The following is a 20,175-nucleotide window of genomic DNA, read 5'->3' on the forward strand; positions in this document are numbered from 1 at the left end:
TTGGGGGAAAGTGTAAGGATTTCAGGGCGGTTTCTGTCTCTCCCCATCCCAACGTTTGATTTTTTTTAGGGTGCTGGAAGGAGCAGTTAACTTTGCCGCGAGCGAAATGAAATGCCACCCTCACCCCAGATACCTTTGTACCGCTCAAAGCTCATATACGTCGGTGCGGTGAATATCCCGGCAGCAGATAAATAAATAATAAATCAGTTGTGTTTTGGGGAAACGTTGCTGGTTTTATAGGTTGGAGCTGAAGCTGTCCCCTCCTGCCCCTCGGATTTAAGAGCACCTGAAGGTTTGGATGAAAAGAGATAGGAACAGGGGCGATGGAAGGACGCCAGGCGCCTCGGTGCCCGCAGGAGGGCGGATAATGGACCGGATTTGGTACAGTCGGGGCGGCCGCTTTGGCCGGGAACCCCGAGTTAAGGAAAAGCACCCCAGACCCGCCCAGCTGTCTGAGCATGGGGCTGTACGCCGTCGTCACCCTTCGTGCGCTGCTGTGGCTTGGCGTGTGGTGTTGGGTAATGCGCTGGCTCCCCGTGAGTGCACACGCGTGAGTGCACAAGCGTCACGCACACGCGTGTGCCCCCACCCCTCCTCTTTGCCCGGTCCTCCCGCCCGCCAGGGGGCGCGGCGCGCCCGCGCCCCCTCCACGCCGCCAGTGTGCCCCGCCGCACGTGGTCGCCCGCGGCGGGGCGGGGCGCGGCGCATGCGCGCCTTCCCGCCGTTTCCCTACAGTGCGCAGGCGCGCGGGGCGCAGGCCGGTAGGCGGTGGCGGCGCAGGCGCGCGGGGGGCGGCGGGCGGCGCACGCATGCGCGGGGTGCGGGCTGGCGGCGGCGGCGGCGGAGGGGAATTAAAATGGAAGATGAGGAGGTCGCTGAGAGCTGGGAGGAGGCGGCCGACAGCGGGGTGAGGGCGGCTGCTTGCGGCGGTGCGGGCGGACCGGGAGAAGCGGAGGCGAGGGAGGGAGGTGGCTGTGGGAGCGCTTGAGGAGATGGTGGGGCGCGGCGGGCCCGGAGCGCCTGCTAGGCCTCTTAAAGGGGCCGCGGCCTCACTCGGCGCGGCGGGCTGCAGCCCGGCCCCAGCCCCTCCTGCGCGCCTCCTCTCCGTCCCCTGATGCCGGGCTGCCGCCGGGAGCCGCTCCCTGCCCGTCTTTCCGCCCTCATTTTCTACTCGTTCTCCAGACCCCCTCCTCTCCCCCCCCCGGCCCTGCGGGGCTGCGCGCGGGGCGGCGGCTGCTCAGTGCGGGTCACAGCCGGGCCTGGAACAAAGCTGCTGCTGCTGGGGAGCATGCGGTAGGTGCTGAGGGGATGGCGGGTAACGTTCTCCCTCTGTGACGAGGTTCTGACAAAATGTGCCGCCTCAGCGTTACATTAGCCCTCCCAGGGCTTCTGGGGAGAGGCGGGTGGGCTGCGTCGCTTGGGGAACTGGGGTTCCCATCGACAGCCCTTTCTCCCCCCCTACTCAGAATGGACGTGCTCCTTCGTTAGGACCAAACGTGGGGAGCCTTGGCGCGGCCCAGTGCAGCTTCCCGTGTGGTAGCTGAAGTTCTCGCCTGCTTTTAGTAGCCGGCTCAGTAGCTGAAGTTTTCATCGCATCTCCCGTGCTGAGAGACTCTGAAGCACTTCTGCCTGTTGTGTTTGCAAAATAAAATCATTATTTTAGCAGGAGTGTGGGCGGGTGATCTGCAGGGTATTCAAGCAGCACAACGAGAGAAAGGAAACCATCTCTGCCAGGCAAACGCCGGTTTTAATAAGTTCAGTGGGCTCGTTAACGAAGAGAGGGCAGAAGGGCTTCGTAACAATGACTTGGTGAGAAGAGCGAATTTGATTCTGGTCGGGAGATTGGGTTACGGCTGGCCAGAAAGAGGGGAGCAAAATAGCTCAGCATTGAGCCTGTAACTCAATGCCCTCGCCAAGCGGCCTGAGGGCTGCCAGCGGCAGGCTGGCAGCACAGGCGCAGCCCTCGCCCTCTCCTCTTGCCAACGCCATGAGGAGTCATCGGAAGCCGGGCGGCAGAGTTAATCCCGGCGCTCGTTAAATCGTTCCATGAAGGGACATAGTTTGTGTCTTGGGAGCTGATGATAGCTGCGGCCTTGAGTAATGGTTTAAAATTGTAGGGCTGCTCAAAGCCCAGCCTTGCTTGTCTTTCCTCTTTGTCCTTTCAGCTCCTACCTTTTGGGCGTTCTTTTAAAGCCCTTAGAAGGAAAAAAAATCTCTGTCACCTGTCCTTTCCTGTATCCTTTTCCAGCCCAAACTGCTGAGAATTTGTGTTTGTAAACTCAGCGCTGCTTGTGCTGCTGAGCAGAGAGATGTCTTGAGCCACCGCGCTTGCAGCTGCTTTTGCAGTTGTTGGGGCTTTGGATGGCTGCAAAAGTTGGACCGAGGAGAAAAGCGAGCTGTCTGCAGCAGGAGCTCCTCCAAGAAGAGACAGAGCTGCCTTCTGGCATCCCTCGTGGTTTAGAAAGGTCGCTTTCAAACCCTGCCCAGCAGGAAGGAGACCCTCTGCTGCTGCTGGTGGCCGCAGGAAGCGAGAAGCGAAGCGGGATGGAGCGGAGGGGAGCCCAGCCTCGCTTTTCGTGGTTTGAACGGATGCTGGTGCGATCAGGGGGTGCAGGCCGTCTGTGCCGCCCCAGCAATCAGAGCTGCCGGAGGCAGGCAGGCCGAGAAAAGAGGAAGAGAGGGCAGGAAGAAGCTCTACTGTAGAGCAGGCCGTGTGGCCGTCGCACTGCTTGGCAGATTTTGGGCATGCCTGGTCTTCTCTGCCCCCGAAACCCCGCTGCGGTCGTCGGGCAGCGGAGCCTGGGAGCTGCCCCGAGGAGACGGGCTTCGCGTTGGAGGTGCGAGAGGAAACATCGTGCGCAGGAGGAGTGTGTGAGCTGGCCTGGCCCATTGCGGGACGCGGGGTTGGTTTTGTCTTAAGAAGTTCCCTTTATTTTCTTCTGCCTGGATCTTATTGGGTGTGAGTCTGAGGAGGCAGGAGGTGGATCTCAGTGTAAAGCTGTGGTCAGCACTCAAGGAGAATATGCAATAAAGCGTAAGAAACACCAAGGAGCAGCTTGAAACACGTGATCTTGCCCTAATACTTTGTGCAGTTGAGAACCCAAGCTGTAATGTTTTTTTAGACCCTTCAGGACATCTCTGAGGAACAGCAGAGATGCAGCAGCAGATTTGTGGTGCCCTTGTGAGATACGCTGCCTGCTTCTTGGTGTGTAATTTTTCAATACTCCACCCAGAGGATGTTCCCTAGGACAGAAAGTGCCTCAGATTTCTAGTGCTGGCCCTTTTTTGTGGGTGTAGTTTTTGGTGTTAGGCTGTCACCTTCTGCTCTAGCTCTTAAAGATTCTCAGGAAGAGGCCGTTTCAGGCTCACCAGAGATGCTGTGGCCGTAAAACAGATCCTCAAGCTTTTTTTTTTTTTTGGTCTTTAATGTGGCTTCTGTTTGTCTGTTAGTTTTCTGTGCCCTCAGAATTACGCGGTGCTTGCCAGGAAAAGGAGCAGCTCCTCGGGTACGTGCTGCCCCCCGAGTGACTGTACACCAAACGGAAGCCCCCTGCTCCGGCAGCGTCACCCGCCCTGGGAGGCCCGCAGCCCAGCGGCGTTCGTGCTGGCACAGCGGAGCTCTGGGGGGCCTCCAGATCTGTGTTGTCTAATTAAATCTTCAAAATCTCCGTGGAATGGGGAGGTTTTGCTTGTCTGTGAGTTACGGATGGAACACCAGCGTGTGAAGAGCGAATGAGTCGCCTAAATTACGCGTAAGGATCGAAGCTGGGCTTTGAAGACCAGGTTTGGGTTAGTAAATGTTAATGTGACTTAATGCATGGCATGCTTTTTGTTTGGTTTGTTTTTTTTTTTTTCTTTTGTGGCCTAGCTGGCTTTAGGGAAGAAGGAAATCACAGATGGGGGGTCTGTTTGTGACACTCAAGTCTGTTTATGCAGTTAAACCAGTGATGAAACGTCAGGTGGGAAGCTGGGCTCCCAGTCTGGAGTGGAAGCCCCATGTCCGAGGTAATCAGCTCCCTGGGTCGGCGCTCTTCAGCTGCATCGGCGTATTCCTTCGCTAACTGGAATTTGAGTGTTGCATTAATTGGTAACTTATTTCAGTCAGAATCCGTGATCAGCCTGGCAATCCAAAGCCGTTTAAAAAGTAAAAGGTGATCTCTCTGTGAGGGTGTTTTAACATTTTCCAGCTGCTGCCCACAACTTTTAAGCTGGTGCTTAAAACTGACCCCGAGGCCCTTGGTCAGGCTGCGCCCGGCTTCGCGGAGCGCCTGCAGAAAGAGAAGCTCCCCCAGCTCGTCGGATAACCGGCCGCCTGGGGACAGCGCGAGCCGCCGAACGCGGGCGGCTGCACTTTGTCCCTCGCGCGCGGGACGGGGATTGTCGCTGCTTGTGTCGCCGCGCTCGGTGAGGACTGCTCGCCCGAGGTTTGCAAAAACCTTGTTTTTGGTGCCTCTAAATTGGTTGGCGAGCGAGTGGCTGGGGCTGCCTGCCTTGGGTTTCGCCCTCCAGCGGAGGCGGCGGGTTGACCGGCTGTGCGGGGCCACAGCGAGGCTGTGGCTGGTATCGCTTTGAGTTGCTGAGCGTGATCAAAGTACGGAGCAGTTAAACGGGAAAGGTTTCGGTGTAGCGCTGTGACCTCCGGCCTGCGAACCGCTTGTGCCATCGGAGGACAGGTTAATGCGGTTTTGGAGCTGTGCCTTGGAGGAAACCACTGGTTTTTGGTGGCAGGGCTGGGAGGACAACTCTGGACTTCACGGGCCAAAGTGATTTTTGTAAAACTTCAACTGAGAGTTTGCTTTGGGTGTTTGTAATTGGTCCAAAAAGATCTCGAAACTGGGAGATGAGAGTTTCTGTTCCCACTGCTCCGCGTTGCTCAGAGGTAGTTTATTTGATGAGAAAGTGATGTTTGCAGGTTGGGAACAAACAGGCGCCCTCGTACTGTGAGGCGAGCGTGGTTTGGGGGTGTTGCGGCAAGTCCTGCCTGGGTCCCTCGGGAGCGATCTTGGTTTGCGAGCCTGCTCTTGCAGACCTCAGTGGGCGTGCGGGCTGACCCCGCACCGGCCGTGGGTGCGGGAGGGGAAGGTCATCTGTGGGATTAAGATACGTTGCGATGCCTTTGCGAAAGAACTTGGAAATTAGAAGCCTTTTGCTAGGTTTTAGCCTCTTTTCTTTTTTCTAGCTTGATAAGGGGTGTCAGTGTATTCCCAACCGGGATCTCTGCAGAGCGTCTCCGCGACCTGCCTGTCACAGGAGCTGTGAAGGGCAGGGCGGGAGAAGGAGCTGCAGCCCTCCCAAATGCTTTCCCTGTCTCTAGAACATATCCGTGCCGGGAATACCGTGTGGCACCTGCCAGGCTCGTTCCCAAAAATACCCTCAGTATACCCTCTTGTTCTCAGCGTCCGCGCCGCGGAGAAGCATCCTCTACCTGTGGACGGTGCAAGCACCGCGCAGCTTGGAGACATCCGTGGCTCTCCTGGGTACGCTGCGCTGCCAGGATTTAATGTATAATCTGGAGAATTAACGAATGGAGCAGACTGATTCCCAACAGCTTCAGGATTTGGAATGTTCCAGTAATTAACAGAGTATTAGTTTATCTTCAGAGGGAAGAAATAGGCAGCTAATGAGTCAGCTTGGAGATCTCGCAGGATTGCCTACTTCTGCTCTACTTGGCGGGGATTTCGGTGAAGCAGATACCTGCGGCTGTCATTGGGTACCCGTGAACAGCTTGGGTCACCTCAGATGTGAAAACTTATTTTTCTCCTAAAGAAGGGAACGTTAACCAGGCCTCGAAGTTTGTCTCCTGTCCTTCAGAAAACGCCAGAGTGCCTGGCGGTGCTGTTGACAAGCAGAGGAGGCTTTGTTGTTAGCGCTGGCGTGGGAGGATGCGAGTCTCGCCCGAATTCCCCCTGCCTAGGTTTGATTGTCCGCGTTACTTGAGCGAGCGAGGGTGAAAGGCTGTGTTCAGGGGTGATCTCCAGTAGGTACCTCAGAGTGTGGTTAATGGTTTTCCAGAGCTGCGTATTTGCAATGTTATCAAACATCCGGGCTCGCACAGCTGCCTTTACTGGGGCCTGTTCTGCGCTCTGGCAGGTCTCTCCTCTCCATTTCTGCTCAGTAACTGCATTTTGGAGGTGAAGGGGGAAAATATCCTCCCAGCGCAGTTATGGGAAGCCCAAGTCTCTGCCTGCCTCCGACATTCAGTCGTTACTCTTGGAACTTGAAATAAAAACCAGCCAGCAGTTATCTTGTTTTCCTTCCCTGGTATCAGCAGAGCTGGAGCTGCTGTTGTTTTGTCTCTTTAGAGAGCCTTTGCTGGCATCTGTCTCCAGCTCGCCAATAGTGTCCCAAAATCAGCAGCTGCGGTGGTGGGGCGCTCATGTAGGGTGATGGGCTGTAGGAGGCTGGGATCTCAGCGGCGGGTGTGTGTCTGAGCAGCTTAATTGCTTTCCACGAGGTATTTTATCGATCCTTCCGCGTATTGCTGTTTCCTCAGGGTTAAGGGGTGGGAGGGATGGCTGTGATGGGGCTGGAGTTCAGTTTCCATTACGTCCTCCTCTACAAATTCTGCTTAAATGTCAGAGAACAGTGTCTTCTTCGTGTTTGTTTGGGTTCCTTTCGGTATCTAGACATAATAACACTAAAAATAGTTTGCTGGGATTCTTCACTAATCTTTGGGGAGGGTGTTTTGGAGGGGGTGTGAATGAGGCTTAGTTCCTTGGTTATATAAATAGGTTTGTTTGCGAAAGGAAAGCTAGGACAGCCTCCTAAGAAGATTAATAATTGGTTTTTGATCGGTGCGACCTGCCCGGCTACTGGGTAGGTGCAGCGTGATCACCCCCTAGGACGCCAAGTCTGATTGCCCCGCGGCGAGCCCGCGCTTCTGGCACTCGCCCTGTAAGTCAGGTCCTAATTTTATCTCATTACCCACACAGCTCGGTGACAATGTGACATAGCAGTGGAGAGAGAGTGACATCAGCAGACCAATAGATCCATGCAGAGCAGCAGCAGATTTTTTTTTTTATTTATCTTATTAAGAATAAGCCACGTCAAGGTGTTTCTGCCTCTCAAGCTCGTAAATTCACGCAGTGTGATCCCCGCCACGACCTGCGCAAGGCTGCTAATGTCTTGGGTTGTTTTTGCAGGGCGATTAAGGGCTGCCCATTTGAATTGGCAGCACGCTCCGTGTTCAAACGCTTCCATACCTACAGGTCCAACCCTAGTAGTGTTAAACACCGAGAGTTGGCAGTGCTGGGGCTTCTGCTGCGAAAAGACAGGGTCGTTTAAAAGAAAACACAACAAATTCTAGCACATCGAGGTGTGCGTGAGGTGGGGAGCTGATTTTTTACACCAGCCACCCACTTTGGACACAAAGGGAGGCTTTTTCTCCCTGAGAGCTCAGTGACAGTCTGGAGGCAGCTGGAATCCCCTGAGCAGCACTGGGAATTGCAAGGATCGTGTCAGCCTAACAGTTGTTTGGGTGGTGTGAGAGCGATGCGTGTCTGTTCGGTGGGGAGGATTGTTTTGTATTGTTCTGCCAAGCGTTTCTACGTGTGGAAGAAGCCTCGTGCTTTGCGGAGTACATAGTGGTTCTAACAGCGGCTGATGTTACAGCTTAGGGGATATTTTAGCTGCCCGTTGCTTTGCCCCTCAGTGAGGAGCTCCCCACGCGCAGAGCAGCTGTCGAGCCTGCGTGCAGTGGCATCTGAACCAGGACCGCACGCGTTCGCTTAGCGACCGCTGGCAATTACAGAGCGATGAGAGGTGAAAATACCGAGTATTTTGCAAGAAATGGTCTGCGCAGGAGTAGGAGGGAGTGAAACTGAGGCTGTAAAGGACTCGTTTGGGGAGAGGTGTCACGATGGCAGGGTTTGAAGGGCTCCTTTGAGTGAATTTGCATGTGCTGAGCAAATTAAAGAGCTGGGTGGGTTGGTTGTTTTTCTGGTAGGGGAAGCTTCAGGTTCTGGCAGCAGAGGATGCAGTCAGAGGAAGTCCAGCGCGTGTGAGGGCGTGAAGAGCTGTCCAGCCGTGCTCGGAGTCAGCGTGACGGTTGCATTAATCAGAGTGTTTTTCAGATGCTGAGGTCGAACCGAAACTTCGCAATGACAGGATCTCGTTGTCCGATGTACAGACTGCGACTTTAGCCCCAGGACTGACCCGCGAAGCCGCCAGGAATGTAGCGAGGTGGCTTTTGTCACAGCCTCTGCCAGTAAGGAAAGAGGAGAGAGCAGAACGGAGCCTTCCTCGTGGCTACTGTATGGCTTGTCCTACTTCTGTGCCCCGCAGTCCTCGCTGCGGGCCGTCGAGCCCGTCTGCCCGAGCTGGGTGGCTCAGCGCTGCGGTTCTGACTCACGGCTGGCTCCGCAGTTGCTGCGCAGCGCCGAGTGTGAAGTAAAATGACGTGAGGCGCTTTTCAGCGTACTTTCCCCACCTCTCCACCCCGTCTTCCTCTCGTCCCTCTGCCCCACGCGCTGCAGGATTTAATAAGGGCTATTGAAGGAAGTTTCCTTCCAGTCCCTGGCTTCCAGGAGGCCCTGGGGAGGCGCAGGTAACTATTTGGGTTTGAAAAAGTGTTCTGAAGCCTCTTCCACCACCGGATGTCAGCTCTTCTGGTGTGGTGCGGGCAGATGAGCTAACCCCTTCCCATTCATTTGACTTTCATTGTTTGTCGCCAGCCGCTCCGCATCATCTCCATCCTTGCCGGGATGTCTGTTTCCTGCCTGCCTGTTCCTCCGTCTTTACGGACAGGAGGCAACTGGTGCGCATTTTTCTCCGTCCTCCTGAGCAGCGCTGGATGGGATTTTCCTCCCAGTCCTCTTGACGGAAACTTTAGGAGTGTTTGCCCTCTGTGGGAGACTCAGCTGTGACCTCGCCTTCAGCTCAATGCCACGTGAAGCTCCTGGCTGATTTTTGTCCTTACAAATCGCCTCCCAGTACAGAGTTTGGTAGAAAATTCGCCCTCCCACCCGCTGTTTATCCTCCCCAAATGGTTCATAACGATTCCCTTCGAGACAGAGGCTGCCATGGGCTGTTGGCCGGGGTAGCTGCCTGACCAAGAGCAAACGCTGCGGTTTGGCATCCTGTAGAGACTTGTGTTCGTTCCCTGCTTACTGGGTCATTGGGGAACTGCTGTGCAAACCAGTTCCTTCACCGGGTTGCGCCTGCTGCGGTTTTTGACAGCAGGGTAGGCTCTGCTGTCAGCGAGCTTTCGGCGTAAGTTAAGCAAACCAGCCTGGAAAGCAGAGCAGCTGCATCCTGCCAGAAGCTTGGAATTTCCTCCAGTATTGCCAGTTACTGGCTGGTGAAACTGGGACGCTCTCAGGTAGTGGGGTTTTTATTTTTTTTCCCTCTTCATTGATGATTAAATGAAACACATCACTGTTTTGGAGGCTCTTTTAATAGCATCAGCAGTCGTGAGGCTCTAAAGGTATCAGCAAGACTGGGGAAGGCTGGGACTGAAAGCTACCTTTATTTTTCCGTTTAGCAAAGTTTCTCTGCGTAATTGCTGTGATTGCAAACACAAACACCTTTGCGAAGGTAGGCGCGAGCCCTGGGCAGAAGTTGACGCGCTTCAAGCCACGCTCTGTCGGCACTCGGGGGGTGATTAATACGCCTTTCCGCCGATGGATGACTCTGCAGAGGGAAGGAGAAGCACGAGAAGGCTCTGTTCTGGCGAGTCCTGGGGTGCATATCGGGCAGGGCAGGGACTTTTTTGTGAAGGAGGATTATTGCAGCAAGCAGCAGGAATGCGGCCCTGCCGGCTAGTCCTCCAAATGGCTGCGGGCTCCGGGGCTGAGCTGCCTGCCTGAAATCAAGCCTGTAGACTGCGGATCGCCCCGGCCGGCTGCTGCCTCTCTGCCCGAGAGGTTTGGCGCCGGTTCCTGCTCGCGCCTGGGAATACCTTGCTGTGTATTTCTGTGGCTCTGTACCCTGAACAGAGCTTTCTTGCCAGATGAAGTCCTTACCGTGAAAGATGAGCGCCTCGTGGCTGCCCTTCCACGGCGATACGCAAAATCCACGGCCTGCTGTAGGTGGATTAATGGTTGTGGTAGAACAGACGTGGTGGCTTGGCTCATCTCTGCCTCTTGATCTGCAAATCGCCCGCAGATGGACACACACGCGCTCTCTGCGCCCTTCGTGGTATCGCTGTGCGGAAGAGTGACACTAAATGCGTGCGCGGACAGGCTCAGCCTCCGATCTCCTGGACGAGCCTTCAGGTTTTTATTTTTATTTCCTTCTTTTGTAGGAAATAGACAGACGGTTGGAAAAGAAGCTGAAGATCACGCAGAAGGAAAGGTAAGGATGCTGTGTGGTTTGGAAAAAAAAAAAAACAACAAACCAAAAACTTAATTTCCTGAGGTGCCGCTGGACATCCGAAGGCCCCGGGAGTGGGAACAGTGGGGAAACAGCTTCAAGCTGAGCAGAGCGCGCTGGGTTCGAGTTCAGAAATAGGGAACCTCTGTAATGGTGCCACTCTGTGGCCCTTTGGGTCCACAGCAGGCAAGCGGAAAGCTTCTTGAGAGTGATTTTATTTCAGAGCCGGGTCTTCCAGACTGGATGTAGCTACAGCTACGGGGAAGCCATTTAAGAAAAAGCCACTCAGAGGAAGAACTGGGTGAGTCAGGTAATCCCAGCCCGTGGCCCTGAACTGGCTTCCCGTGTCGTGCGTCAGTAAGATTTTCTTTTCCTGCTTACTTGGGTTGGGGCGGGGGTGTGTGTGCCTTGTCTTCTAGCAGAAATATTTCTAATCACTTCTGACACGTCCTTTGTTACTGGTTTTTGTCCCTTTTGATTCTCAGTAGGCCGCTTAGAGAGTCGTGGTATTACGTCTCTAGGAGTTCTGCTCAGAGAAGGGATCATAAAACAAATATCAGATCATGGGATGGGGCCCAGGGCTGGCTCTGAGAAGTGCAATGGCGCAAGGAGCCCCAAAAGTCCGTGCAGGGAGTGGAATCGAGGTGCTCGTACCGATACCTTCGAACAGGAGCGCTGAAACTCTCGCCCAGCGTCCGCTTCCCTTTCCTTCAGTGGAGCGTAAAGGTGTCGAACGCAGCAGGGCCTGGGTTTCTCACTGAGCTAACCTCCCGCAAACCTGCCTGCCGCTCTACTTTAGGGTTGCAGATATAACGAGGTCTTTAATTACTACAGGCTGCCTCTTAATCACGGGAATGACATCTGACTGGGAGGAATTCACACGCAGAGCGAAAGCATGCAGAAAAAACAAGTACCAACCAAATGTTGTTTGTTTTTTTGTTTGTTTGGTTTTTTTTTCTTTTAAACAGTAGAAAGTCAAAATCTCCTCCTAAAGTGCCGATCGTGATTCAGGACGACAGCCTTCCCACAGGCCCTCCCCCGCAGATCCGCATCTTGAAGAGGCCGACGACCAACGGCGTGCTCAGCAATCCCAACTCCGCCAGCAGGCCAGCCTTCCCCGTGAAATCCTTGGCGCAGCGGGAGGCGGAGTACGCGGAAGCCAGGAAACGAATATTGGGCAGCGCGAGCCCGGAAGAAGAGCAGGAGAAACCCATTCTAGATAGGTGAGAAACCCGATTTGTTTAGGTGAGAGCGGCTTTTCAAGCCGCGGCATCGCTGTGCGTGCTCCTCGCGAATGCCGTCCCATCCGGAGGAGGAGGACAAGCTCTTCGGAGAATAAAGGGAGGCCGGTGAGGAGGAAGGAGGGCTTTGTTAGCAAGCAGGGTGTCATAAATCCCAAATGCGTGGGAGCTAAGGGAAGCGCAGGTGCCTGACAAGGCTGTGAAGGGTGCTTCAGGCCCTTGGAAGAGCGCGCTGGGAGTACCGAGGAGCGCGGCGAGCAGTCATCAGGGCGGGACGTGTCCTTGTCTGTGAGAGTTTGGACTGAAGGGAGCTGCCGCCCATGGGCGGGAGAGCCGAGCGTAAGCGCGCTTAAAAGAACTCGGGGTATTTGAAGGCACCGCGCTCGCTGTTTTATTTGCAGCGTGGGTCTCGGCTGCTCTCTGGAAAGTTCTAGTTCGATTTTTCTGGGCGTGTTCCCTGTCCTGGGGAGCAACACGTGACGACTGTGCCGTCTCAGTGGCATTGCCGCGGTGGTGTTCCCTCCCGCTCTGATCCCCTTTCTCCTTGCAGGCCGCCGAGGATCTCCCAGCCGGAAGACAGCAGGCAGCCCAACAATGTGATCAGGCAGCCCCTGGGTCCCGACGGCTCACAGGGCTTCAAACAGCGCAGATAAAACGCGGGGCGAGAGATGCTGCTGCGGAAGGCAGGGTCCGCCGCCACGGGCCGCGCCGCCGTGACGGACAGACGGACTTGAGCAAAGGGAACTCCCTGGTTTGTTTGCACTGTGATCCCCTTTGCTCTGCCCACTGTGACCTTCAGCCCCACGCACTGTGACCTCCCCTCTCCCACCCACTGTGACCGGCGAGCCGAGACGGGCCGTCCCCGAATCGCCGGGAAAGGAAGGGGCCGACGCGGGGAGGGGGATCCGGAGGACTCGGACGGGCGCAGGGGGTCGTGTGTTGTGCCACTTGGGTTGGAGCTAGCGCCAGCAATAACGTTTGTTGTACTCCTTACCTGGGATTTGACGGAAAAAAAAGGGAAGCTCCCCAGACGCGCGTGTTGTCCTCATCACTCTAAGAGCAAGTTCTGTTTCAAAGGATCTCTTATTTTTATTTGTTTTCTGTTTTCTGTGTATCGGATCAGTGGAGTGCTGGGAAGGGTTTTACCTTTTTGTTTTAATCGAGAGGGGTAGATAACTGCTCGAAACGGAGTTTTCGGTGGACTTCTCTGACTTCTAATGGCTCGGGTTTGGCAAGCTCCTGCTTCTCATCTTCTGTTTCTGCCGCCACCAAGCGCGTGGAAGCGGACTCTGGATAAACGGCCTTTCCGACCACCGTGGGAGCCGGTGGAGTCCGACAACCTAGTTTACGTCTTGCACCTGTTAAAGCTTGGGCTGTATTTCTGCTGGCTTTGAGGAAAAGCTTCAAATACATCTTTTTTTTTTTTCTTTTTTTTTTTTTTTTTTCTTTTTGTATTTGGGGAGAAGGGAGTGCGGACGGATCTCGTGGAGAATGCCTGCTGCCTGCCCGCCATCTGCGGCAGAGAGAGACGGATGGCGCAGGATTAGGGCTCTGGTGCGAGGAGGAGAATAGTCGGCACTGCTCCGGTCTGCGAAATAAATACGTGGGGAGGAGCCCCGCTCCGTAGGGCCCGCGCTCGTCAAGCGGCCGTGTAACGACGGGGAGCGGGACGTCCTGAGGGTCCCAACCCCGGTGACGTACCGAGGGGGCGAAGGCTCCGGTTGACCTCTCGGCAACGGTACGAGACGCGTTTGCCTCTGGAAATCACGGATGTCGGGAACAAAAGCGGCGTTGGATAAAGCCTGGGTGGCTCCCCGCCTCTCCCTGGCGACAGCTGGCTCCCCGCAAGGCTTCAGCAAAGAGGTTTTCCACCTCCAGGTGCCGGGAAGAGGACACGGAGATGCGGAAGACCGATGTTCCCCCCTGGGTGAAGCTGCCCTACCTTTATGTCGAGGGACTGGATGAACACTAAACGCTCTCCTCGGACGGTACCTAGGAAATGAGTTCTGGTTGTCGGCGGGTTCGTCCATACGGGTGCAGCCTTCCCTGCTGCTTTGTGCTCAGTAGGCTCAAGGGTAAACGAGGAAATCGTGTCTTCGACCCGAAGGGAAGCGACTGTAGAAAAAGACCTGTATGGAAATACCGCTTAAAAAAATACTGGTAAAATAAAACTACCTGTGTATAACAAGAATCCGCTGGAGCGTTAATTAGCTGATGAAAGCTGATTAAAGCACTGAGGATGGTGGGGACGGGTGGGCAGGCGTCCCCCAGGGCATCCTCAACTGCCAGCATTTTTTCTGGGGGGGGGGTCTTACGTCCATCCCCGCACCGCGGGCTGCTGGTCAGGATGGGTCCTGGGGCGGAGCAGGAGGGGAGACGGACGTCAGCAATAACCGCCGTCACTGCACCTTTCCTTAATTATTACTGATAATAGCTTTTAACGGCCAAAAACCCCAAACCACCCCCTTCCTGGTGTAGCTGGCCAGTGGCGAAGTTGCCGCCTCCTCTGGTACCAAAATCTGCATTTCTGGCATCAGAATCTCTGTCTCTGGCACCAAAAGCTCCATCTCCGGCACCGAATTTCCCGGCTCCTTCATCCTGGTAACCAGGATGCGTCCCGCCCGCGGGCAGGGCTGGGCGGCGTTCCTGCGGGAAGCCCCTTCGTCCCGGGCAGGTGGAGGCTGAACACGGTACTGTGTGTTTTCACCCCAAAACGTGCGCCGAAGAGAAAACGTTTTATAAATTGTATTTTAAATAAATGTCTTTAAACTTTTAATGACTTTTTTTTTTTTTCCTCTCCTTTATCCCTGTCTCTCGCAGAGGCTGCTGCAAGAGGGATGTTTCGGTGGCAGCGTAGGCTCCCAGCGTGCGTAGATCCTTAAAAATCCGTCGGGAAGGTAAAAGCTGGGAGCGCCCGGCCGAGGCTGTGCCGGCGTTGCCCCAAAAAGGGGCCGTTTCGCCCTGGTTTTAGGCTCGCTGAGATGTGGCCCAAGGAGGGTGGGCAGTGGCAGTGCTTGGAGGGGAGATGCGGTTTCCAAACCCGGGCGTGAGCTGTGACCGTGCTGCCTCTCGCTGTGGAGGGTGAAAGAAGCGGTTTTAATTTTATTTAATTTATTTGATTTATTTTTTTGCAATGTGCTGGCCTCCCCGCTCAGGCACTGTGCTCGATAACCGCCGGAGGAGGTGGGCAGAGGCTGTGGGGGTCCCTCTGGCTGAGGCGAAGAGGGGTCGGGGTGTGCTGGCAGCTTCTGCAGGAGCTGACCTGTTAATTCTTGGTTTTATTCTTATTTTTATTTTTTTTTAATGTGAAATGAGGAAAAAACCGTCATTTTTTAGCAACTGGGAGTTGCTAAGTGGGGAGGAAAGGCACTGCAGCAGCCAGCCCTGAGAGGGGCCGGGAGCTATGCAGCGCTGTGCAGCCGCTCCCCACCACCGCGCACTGGTTCCCAGTTCCGGCAGCCGACTGGGACCAGTTACCCCCACCAACGCCGGCTCTGCAGTGGGGCCTCCGGCGCGCTGGGGGGCGCTGTGGCGGCGGGGGCAGGGGGCGGTGCCGTGGGGGCGGGCGCTACCATCGGGGCGGCGGGCGGGGTTCCGCCGCGATGGCGGCCATGGCGGCGGCGGAGCAGGAGGAGTACGAGGCGGTGCTGTGCGTGAAGCCGGCGGTTCACGTCTACCGGGTGCCGCCGCGGGCTTCCAACCGCGGCTACAGGTGGGGCCTGCCCCTCTCCCGTGGGCCTCGCCCCGCCGTGGGGTGCGTCCTGCCCCCGCTTTGGGTTACATGGCGTCTGGTCCTCCCTGCCCATCGGGGTCTGGCCCTCCTGTCAGGGGGGTGTCGGGGCCTTACCCGCTCCCCGTGGGGTGCCCTCCCCGCGGGGCGTCGGGATCCCTTCCCCACAAGGTGCATAGGGCCTGCACCTTGCCGTGGGGCAGCCAGGCCTGCCCCCCGGGAGCTGTCTCTGCCCCCCAGGCGGGTGTCTCCATCCCCCCGTGTGTCTGGGGGCTCCTCTCCCCTCGGCCTGCCCTAAAAATTGTTCCTGATGCAGCCAGGCTGTAGCTAACGCGGCTCGGCGCCTCTGAGAAGCTGCTTTCGAGCCGGAGATCCTGTGGAAAGGGAAGTGAAACCTCTTGTGCAGTTCCTCCCCGGTCCCCGCTGGGGCCTGACGCCTGGTTTTGCAGCGGGCCAGCTGGTTTGGGGTGAAACGAGCGATGTTGTGATGAACCTGCCTCCTTCCGCAGCCAGCACGGGCACAAGCGGGTTCTCGCTTGCGCTGCTTCAGTACCGCTAAGGAGGGGAGTCGAGCAGATGAGCTCCGTGATGTGTTATGGGGGCATTAAGAGGTCGGTGGCACTGTCTGGGAGGTGAGAGGTGGCTCAGACATCGCTCGCTGTTTTATTTTCTCCAGAGCTGCAGAGTGGCAGCTGGACCAGCCGGCATGGAGTGGCAGGCTGCGGATCACGGCCAAGGGCAAGATCGCCTTCATTAAGCTGGAGGACAAGACCTCGGGTAAGGAGGAGGGAGGCAACGGCTCAGCGTGGGGAGGAGGACAATGCAGAAGCGCTATGCCGTGGCATCAACCTGCTCCCGTTTCTCTTTTTCAGGAGAGCTTTTTGCCCAGGCGCCGGTGGAGCAGTTCCCTGGCATCGCTGTGGAGAGCGTGACGGACTCCAGCAGATATTTTGTTATCCGGATCGAAGATGGGAACGGTATGTCGTGACACGCGGGGACAGGTGGGGGGAATCGCCTCGGAAAGTCTTCAGAACCCTCGCTGCTCTTGTTTGTGAAGGACTCCTGCTCTCAGGGTCTAACGCTCCCTGCGTACGCTGGGAAAGGGACGCGTTATCTCGCTCCCACACACCAGCCGTGCTCTGTCCTTCGCTGTGAACAAAAACAAGTTTGATTTTGCTGCTCAGCATTAGTGGGAGGACGCCTGTGTGTGCAGGGTGGTGCTGTGGTGCCAGCCTCTGCTTTGACTTGCTTTGTTTTAATTTAAAAGCTGGATTTACTAAGCTTGTACGTGCAGCCAACAAGCTGAACTATCTCCAACCCCTTATCTCGGTCTCTGGAGTCCCAGCCCCAGCTGGAGGAGGCGGCGGGCACGGGTGTGTGTGGGACAGGGTATCCCCTTCCTCTTCCTCTGGTGCTTTGTGACTCCAGCACTTCCTCTTCCTCCTTCCCCAGGCCGCCGAGCTTTCATCGGGGTCGGCTTTGTGGACCGAGGGGATGCTTTCGACTTCAATGTGGCTCTCCAAGACCATTTTAAGTGAGTTTGTGCCTCTCCCTGCGTCCTCTCGGCCTGACTTTTTTTGTGGGTGACCACCAGAAACAGTGGGGGAGAGCAAGTTGTGAGCTCCTGTCGCACTTGAGCGGGCAAGCGTGGTGTCAAGAGCTGGAAACGCCTGTTTCTCTGCACAACCCTTGTGTGGGCAGCTCTCCCTCTCTCAAACATTTCCCCGCAGGCTCCCAAACTGGGCTTCCCAGTCCAAAATTGGGCCAATTCCCTAATTCCTTTTCATTTCTTCACGTGCCGCTGGTAAGGGGCTGCTCCTGAGGGGCTGGGATGCTCCTCCAGCTCCTGGTGGACAGCGGGGCTTTGGGGCAGGACGGGACGTGCTGCTGGCCGGAGGATCTGTGTGGCTGCTGGGAATCATTCCGGCAGGCAAGGTCTCGGATCACGTCCAGCGCCTTTACAGAGCTGCTGCCAGGCAGAGGGGATGATCTCCAGCAGGATTTATCCAGGAGAGCCTCAGGCTGGCTGTTGCCGTGTCCTTTTCCGCTTATTGAATCCCTGCAGGTGGGTGAGGCAGCAGAGCGAGCTGGCCAGACAGGCTGAGAACCCCCATCAGGGACCCAAGCTGGATCTGGGCTTCAAGGAGGGGCAAACCATCAAACTGAACATTGCGGTGAGGGGCTTTTCCAGCTGAATCCGCTCCCGACCTTTCCCGTGGGGTGGCACAAGAGGAAGCGGCGGCTTCGCCCCGAAATCCCTGTGCAGGGGGAAGCCCGGAGCAGAGCCCTTTGCGATGAAGCCACGTGCAGTGGTTTGTAGAGGGGCTGTGTTCAGTTCCTGGTGCCAGAATCGGGTCTGTGGGTTTGTGGTGGGGATTTGCAGAGAAAAAACATCCTTGGTTGGATGTCTCCTGCTCCTCCGGCCGCGGGATGCTGTGGCACAGCAGGTTTTTTCCCCAGGAGAAAACAATTTGGCTTCGTGTGAGCTGTGGCTGGGAGGAATCACGCTCCAGCTCAGGATTTAAACATGATACCACTTAGATTTCTCTCTCTCTTTCAGAACATGAAGAAAAAAGAAGGAGCAACGGGGAACACCAGGCCACGTCCCGCGGTTCCTGGGAGCCTGAGCCTGCTCCCGCCGCCTCCCGGAGGAAAATCTGCAGTTTGTCCTTCTGGAGAGCGGCCCTCCTCGCTCTCTGCCCCTGCCCAGCTCCCGGGCACTCCCATCACAGGTCCGTGGCCACGCAGCGAGGACTGTAAAGCTCTTCAAGCTCCGTTTTATCCATCAAAGTTGGGAAAATAGAGGGGAGAATCTGGGAATAAGAGTGGGAAATAACTCCTGATGTTTCTTTTCTCTCTTTCTGACTTCCCTGGCCGCCAGCAGACTCCCTCCTGTCCTGGCCGCAGCCCGCCGCCGCTCCCTCTGCCGCCGCCACCGACATCTGGGGAGACTTTGCCAAAGCTTCGGGGTGAGGCCATGCGGGGTTTGTGGGGGGCGTGGGCGACCCAAATCCTACTTGTTCTGCCAAAACCCCCTCCTGGGGTGGGGGCACCGCTCCACCCAAACATGCGGTTGGGATTTAAAAGCGGCTCTGTGGCGCGTGTTGTAGATTCCCTGAGCGCAGTGTAGATCCGTGGGCGCTGCCTTCCTCTTCCTCCCAGCGCCGGCAGCACGTCCCACGTTCCTCCGCTGTGCTGTACAGCGGGGAGAGATTTGGGGTGACCCTGCAGGACCTGTTTGCGGCTGCTTGGCTCCCTCCCCACGTGCCGCAGCCCCTTTCAGTATCTAAAAACTTTTTTTTTTTTTCCCCCCTTCTTTTTCTTTTCTCTCTCCCCAGCTCGGCTGCTAACCAGACTCAGGCGAACGCAGGCTGGGTTCAGTTCTGACCTCTCGTCCACTCTACCCAGTGCCGGGATCGTCGTCATTCCTTCAGGACCAAAGTGGGAGCTCCGGGACACCCCGCTCCTGCCCTTAAATCCCTCCCCTCCTGTTGAAATGCTGAAATAACTGCCGGAGAGCAAACAAAAACGTGCCTTAAACACTCCGCACCAGCAGCCTTCTGTTTTCTGCCTGGGTCGCAGCAAACCGCTGAGGCTTCCAGCTGCAAAAACAAGCCGTCGGCTCCATCGCCTGTCGTTAATAACGCGAGGGCGAGTGAGTGCTCAGAGCAGGAGGACTCCTGCTCGCAGCGCTCCCCCACTTAATGTAGCTTTCGCTGAAGGTTCGTGCGACGGAGCCTCTTCAGAGACATCTCTGCTTTCTCTTCGCATACGTGGGCCGGATAAATCCTTCCCTTGGCGGGGAGCGTCCTCCTGGAGACATCTCGCCTGTGAAATCCAGATGAACGCCCTGCCGAGATGCCGAGCATCGCCCCGATTGTTGATTTTTAAAATTTTTTTTTTCTTTTTTGAGTGCTTAACTCGGCACTGCGGGAGGCGGGGAGCTGGAGCGCTGAGTTTTGATGCTGGAATTCCTTAGTTCTTGCTCTGGAAGTTGTTTCTTTTTTCCTCCTCTATTCTGAAGACGTTTTTACTTCTCTCTGCGGACATTTTATTAAGCGATAGATGCAATGAAGGCCAGAACGGAGTCGGCCTCTTAGACAGAGCTTTGTTTATCTTTAAACAAATAAATATTTTCTTACCTATTTATATTAAGGCCTTATGGTGTACAAAGTCCTGCTTATTTTTTTCCAGTGCCTCGCATTTTTATTGTTTCCATTTCCAACTGGATGGACGAGCATTTTGATTTCAGAGCTTAACTGTGCCTGGCAGTGTGTGTACAAGCCCAGGTGAGAGAGGTGACGCTTCCAAGTGAATAATAAAATGGATTTGATGCCAAAGAGGATTTTTTTTTACCCCCTGCATGGGCTCGGAGGGGCTGCGATGAGCTTTTGTGGTTCCCCCTCCTTGCTGCTGTCGAGGAGACGCTGCGGGACAGCGACGCACAACAGACGCGTGTTGCTTAGCACTGGTTTTGTGCTTGGGAAGGACTCCGGGAGGGGAAGGTAAGGAAAGAAATGGGGAGGAAAAAAAATAATGAGGTTTCTTGCATCCCCAAAGCCCGGGGGGACGTTCTGAGGCAGCTCCCGCTGGCCAGAGGTGCCCAAGATGCCGTAAAACTGCAATCCCGTTGGATTGCTGCGGCAGCGTCTCCCCCATGCCGTTGGTCTGCGGCTCTCGGAGAATGGACGCCTTCCCCTGTTTGGGAAGAGAGCGGCTGGGAGACAGCGGCCCTCTCCGGAAGGGTGGCTGGAGATGGGATCTGGGATTTGTTTCGGGAGCGAGGACGCCTCCAGCCCCTGGCACGGCGGATTTTGGGCTCAGGTTGGGGATTTAGGGCAGCTTTCCCTGCTGGGGTGGGGGCAGAGAGCCCCGAATTACCCCAGGGGTGAC

The 20,175-nt window shown here is 56.0% G+C and overlaps 2 protein-coding genes across 3 annotated transcripts; both read left to right on the forward strand.

Annotated features, from left to right (window-relative positions):
- Positions 1-791: 791 nt before the first annotated feature.
- On the forward strand, positions 792-14,328 carry SZRD1 (SUZ RNA binding domain containing 1). 2 transcript variants are annotated; one of them, XM_086764593.1, is made up of 4 exons: positions 792-907; positions 10,244-10,293; positions 11,280-11,534; positions 12,103-14,328. In XM_086764593.1, exons 1-4 carry the CDS (start codon positions 857-859, stop codon positions 12,203-12,205), a joined length of 459 nt encoding a protein of 152 aa, XP_086620719.1. In that variant the 5' UTR covers positions 792-856; the 3' UTR covers positions 12,206-14,328. The 2 variants fall into 2 exon arrangements, with proteins under 2 accessions (XP_086620719.1, XP_086620720.1); XM_086764594.1 differs by having other exon boundaries at positions 11,283-11,534.
- An 801-nt stretch (positions 14,329-15,129) lies between these two features.
- Positions 15,130-19,437, forward strand: NECAP2 (NECAP endocytosis associated 2). The gene is made up of 8 exons (XM_086764649.1): positions 15,130-15,264; positions 15,959-16,059; positions 16,155-16,259; positions 16,735-16,816; positions 17,348-17,456; positions 17,843-18,014; positions 18,167-18,251; positions 18,621-19,437. The coding sequence occupies exons 1-8, from the start codon at positions 15,155-15,157 to the stop codon at positions 18,667-18,669; spliced, it is 813 nt and encodes a 270-aa protein (XP_086620775.1). The 5' UTR covers positions 15,130-15,154; the 3' UTR covers positions 18,670-19,437.
- Positions 19,438-20,175: the final 738 nt, after the last annotated feature.

The sequence above is a fragment of the Chlamydotis macqueenii genome, chromosome 21, assembly GCF_036417535.1.
Source record: "Chlamydotis macqueenii isolate bChlMac1 chromosome 21, bChlMac1.mat, whole genome shotgun sequence".
Taxonomy (NCBI): Eukaryota; Metazoa; Chordata; class Aves; order Otidiformes; family Otididae; genus Chlamydotis; species Chlamydotis macqueenii.